The sequence below is a fragment of the Oreochromis aureus genome, linkage group 9 (assembly GCF_013358895.1).
Source record: "Oreochromis aureus strain Israel breed Guangdong linkage group 9, ZZ_aureus, whole genome shotgun sequence".
NCBI lineage: Eukaryota > Metazoa > Chordata > Actinopteri > Cichliformes > Cichlidae > Oreochromis > Oreochromis aureus.
The window spans coordinates 1,478,276-1,481,564 of record NC_052950.1 but is presented as its reverse complement, the minus strand read 5'-3'; the positions used below and the strand labels follow the sequence as shown (position 1 = coordinate 1,481,564).

Genomic DNA, 3,289 nt, shown 5'->3' with positions numbered 1-3,289 from the left:
GTTGTCAGGTATCAGACAAAAAATTGTCAGGTCTCAGTTGTCAGGAAAAAAGTTGTCAGGTATCAGACAAAAAATTGTCAGGTCTCAGTTGTCAGGAAAAAAGTTGTCAGGTATCAGAACACAAGGTACCAGACAGAGAGAAAATCTTCCTGCAGGTGGCGCTGTTGTCATGTCCCACCCGAATTGATTTCCAAATACGTCATCAACGTGTGACAGTGGGAGAGCGTAAGGTCATTGACCTCACCGGAGTTTTACCGCGGTTCAGGCTCCTAACGACACAAGGTAAGTTTAACTTTTTCTCCCTTTTGTTCATATTTTTGCCACAGTTGTGTTATATTAAGTTGCGGTTATGTTGTGAAAGTTACATATCAGAGAAGGAAAGCTAGTTTTGTACAAAACCAAATCAGTACTATTTTTGTCTGGCTAATTGATTCTAGCTAGCGACAGTGGTGAAACGTGATTTAAATTTAAACTGTTCAGTAATTGTTTTGTATACATTTCAGCTAATGGACAAGCTGAAAGCTTACGAGCAGCTGAAAAAAGACCTTGAAAATGGTAATCAAACACTTTATTAAATGTTTTTTTAATGCTTGCAAGTTCATTTTTTTAACTGCAACGAACCCTGACGATATCGTGCTTTAATTATTTAACATTGTATGGTATTCCTATTTACTTCTCTTAATTAATATGTATGTTAACAGGAACTCTAGTTATTACTTTATGATATTGTCGGAGTGCCCGATTTAAAAAAAAAAAAATGACAAAAGAGATTTCTCACAAAATTAAAAGACTTTATTGCTAGTTAGATAGTCATGTAGGATGTGGTTCCTACAGTCAATCTATAACTACTTACCCTTTTAAAATTTTATTTGAAGGTGAGATTACCCAAAAAGGCTTTGATAACAACGTAAAAAAGCTCCTGACAGCAGAAAAATCAGGTAGGTTTTGATACTTTTGAACAACATGTAAAATAATCTCCTTTATTTAACATGATATGCTTAGCAGGTTATGATTGACTAACCACTTTATTAATAGATGCAATACATTTTGAAAGCAGATGACTGTGCAGTAGTCTGTGATTGTAGTAGAATTCTATAAACCACATGTTTCACATCACTGCCCTATTTATATTGCAGATGACACTACTTCAACACGTGGCAATGAATTTCTCAGTAAGAAAACCCCAATTATTTTGCTTTGAGATCACTTGTAATATAGAACTCGCTGTGGATCAGTTTGATTAACTTTCAGCTTCATCCATTACAGGTGCAGCAGAGGCCTTTGGTAAAGCCAAGAAACTACTACAGCCTCAAGTAAAGAAAAGGCAGTTTCCATTGAATGATAAACGTTTGGACCATGGCAAATCATTATTGAAGGTTAGTTAAAAAGTGAAGCTACGTGTATGACTATCAGCAATATATTAAAAAATAACTTTCTAAAAAGGCATATTTTTTCATAAATTTCCCTTTTTTTCCTTGATGCTAGGTCAGACTGGCTCCCATGGAGTGGAAGCCAAGAACTCATAGAAAGTGTGGACGGTACCAGAAGTTAATAATGGACGAAGCTCCACCTCGAATCATTCTGCAAGGCCATGAAACCTATGATGATTTAATTACCATAGGCAAAGAACGCTTCTGGCCAGAGCGTACTGAGGGGAGTGAGTTCACTCTTTGCCATTCTGACGGGACCAGGTGGAGTAAGGAGGAGTTCCACAAAGAATTCAGAACTGTTTCTGATATTACACATATGTGGAAAAGAACACTATACATCGGGCGAAGACAACTGGGTAATAAAGTGATCAATATTACTATTAACTACTGTCTAGCACTCGAATTTGTATGGTATGAAATAATTTTACTTTTTGTACAGAGGTCGTGTGTTTGGATGATCAAAGTTCCATCTCAGGTGTGTGCCTGCCCAAACCAAATTGAATATTTTTGATGTTATGACTGAACATGGTACACTGACCATGTTGGGCATTCAGATATATTGCAATTAATGTGTTATTTTACAGATGAAGACCCTGTAACTAAAGTGGGTGGTGATGAAAGTTGCAGTTTAGGTGAATGTCTGGACATCCAACTAAATCATTAAAATTGACTTCTTTTTTTGTTTGCATTACATTTCCAACCTTTACACACTTGTTTACTATGCTTGGTCATTGCACAGTTACAGTATATAATATGCATCTTATTCTGCAGATGAACTTCCTGAAACCCTCATAGGACAAAGTGTTGCAGAACAGGTAAAACCATGGCTTCATCTTGAACAGACCAATTAATTTCTTATCATTGTCATAAATGTGGATATTTTCACAGTGCACCCTGCAAAAAGTGTATCTTGGCTGAATGTGTTCATAGGATTTCCATCCAGAAACATCCAGCTCAGCTGAATTTGAAACAGAGAGAGTCAGAAAGAAAAGCCAGTCCAAGCAAAGGAAGGAGGAAAATGTAGGGTCATCTCTAGGTCCAGGTGGAGCAGTGAGCCAAGACTTGTTACCACATGTAGTTATTGAGGCAAAAGAAGCTATGGAGGGAGCTGAAGAGCTATCTGACGGTGCTGGAAATAGTGGGCTTTTGATAGTTTCTGCAGAGTCTTTCAACACAACTCCAAAATCGTCATCATGTAAGCATTCTTTCCCATTTAGGGCTAACATCATATCATCAGACAAAATTGTAAATAAAGGTTTTCATTCTTCACTATTTGGTACTCAAGTTCCTGGAGTAAACCTAGATATTACTGATCCAGCCGTTAGTAGAAGAATGATTAGCAGTAGCTGTATGTTAATGTATGTTACTTTGTGTTTTTTATCCCCAAGTGTATCTTCCACGTGTTCCATATGTGGAAGAGGCTTTAATTACATACAGTGAGGACAATCTACTGGGAGAAGGGACATTTGGCAAGGTATATAGAGGTTCTTTTCATGGTATTCCAGCAGCTGTTAAAAGGATCATGTGTGGCCAACAAGGGATGGAGGACAGCGACATTCATCATGAGATGAATGTTTCACTGTAAGAACTTTGACACACTTTTTTTTGTTTCATTGTCAAAATCAATTGTTCCTCAAGCTGTAACATAACATGCCTCTATTTTGTTTTTTATTCGGAGATGTTTCTGTTTTATTAGGAGACTGTCTCACCCCAACATCGTCAGACTCATGGCAGTTGCCCGCACTGAGTCCTGCTTTTTGTTGGCAGCTGAATACATTCATGGCGCAACCCTGCAGCAAGTGCTTCACACAGACAGCTGCTTGGTGAAGGTACCAATACTCATAATTTTATGTTTAATA

At 37.5% G+C, this 3,289-nt stretch overlaps 1 protein-coding gene across 1 annotated transcript; it reads left to right on the top strand.

Moving 5' to 3' along the window:
• Nucleotides 1-506: 506 nt before the first annotated feature.
• Nucleotides 507-2,653, top strand: LOC120442044. Its single transcript, XM_039617774.1, has 10 exons — nt 507-555; nt 876-938; nt 1,137-1,172; nt 1,267-1,376; nt 1,486-1,786; nt 1,870-1,905; nt 2,015-2,062; nt 2,202-2,245; nt 2,361-2,480; nt 2,648-2,653. Exons 1-10 carry the CDS (start codon nt 507-509, stop codon nt 2,651-2,653), a joined length of 813 nt encoding a protein of 270 aa, XP_039473708.1.
• The last annotated feature ends 636 nt before the right edge of the window (nt 2,654-3,289 follow it).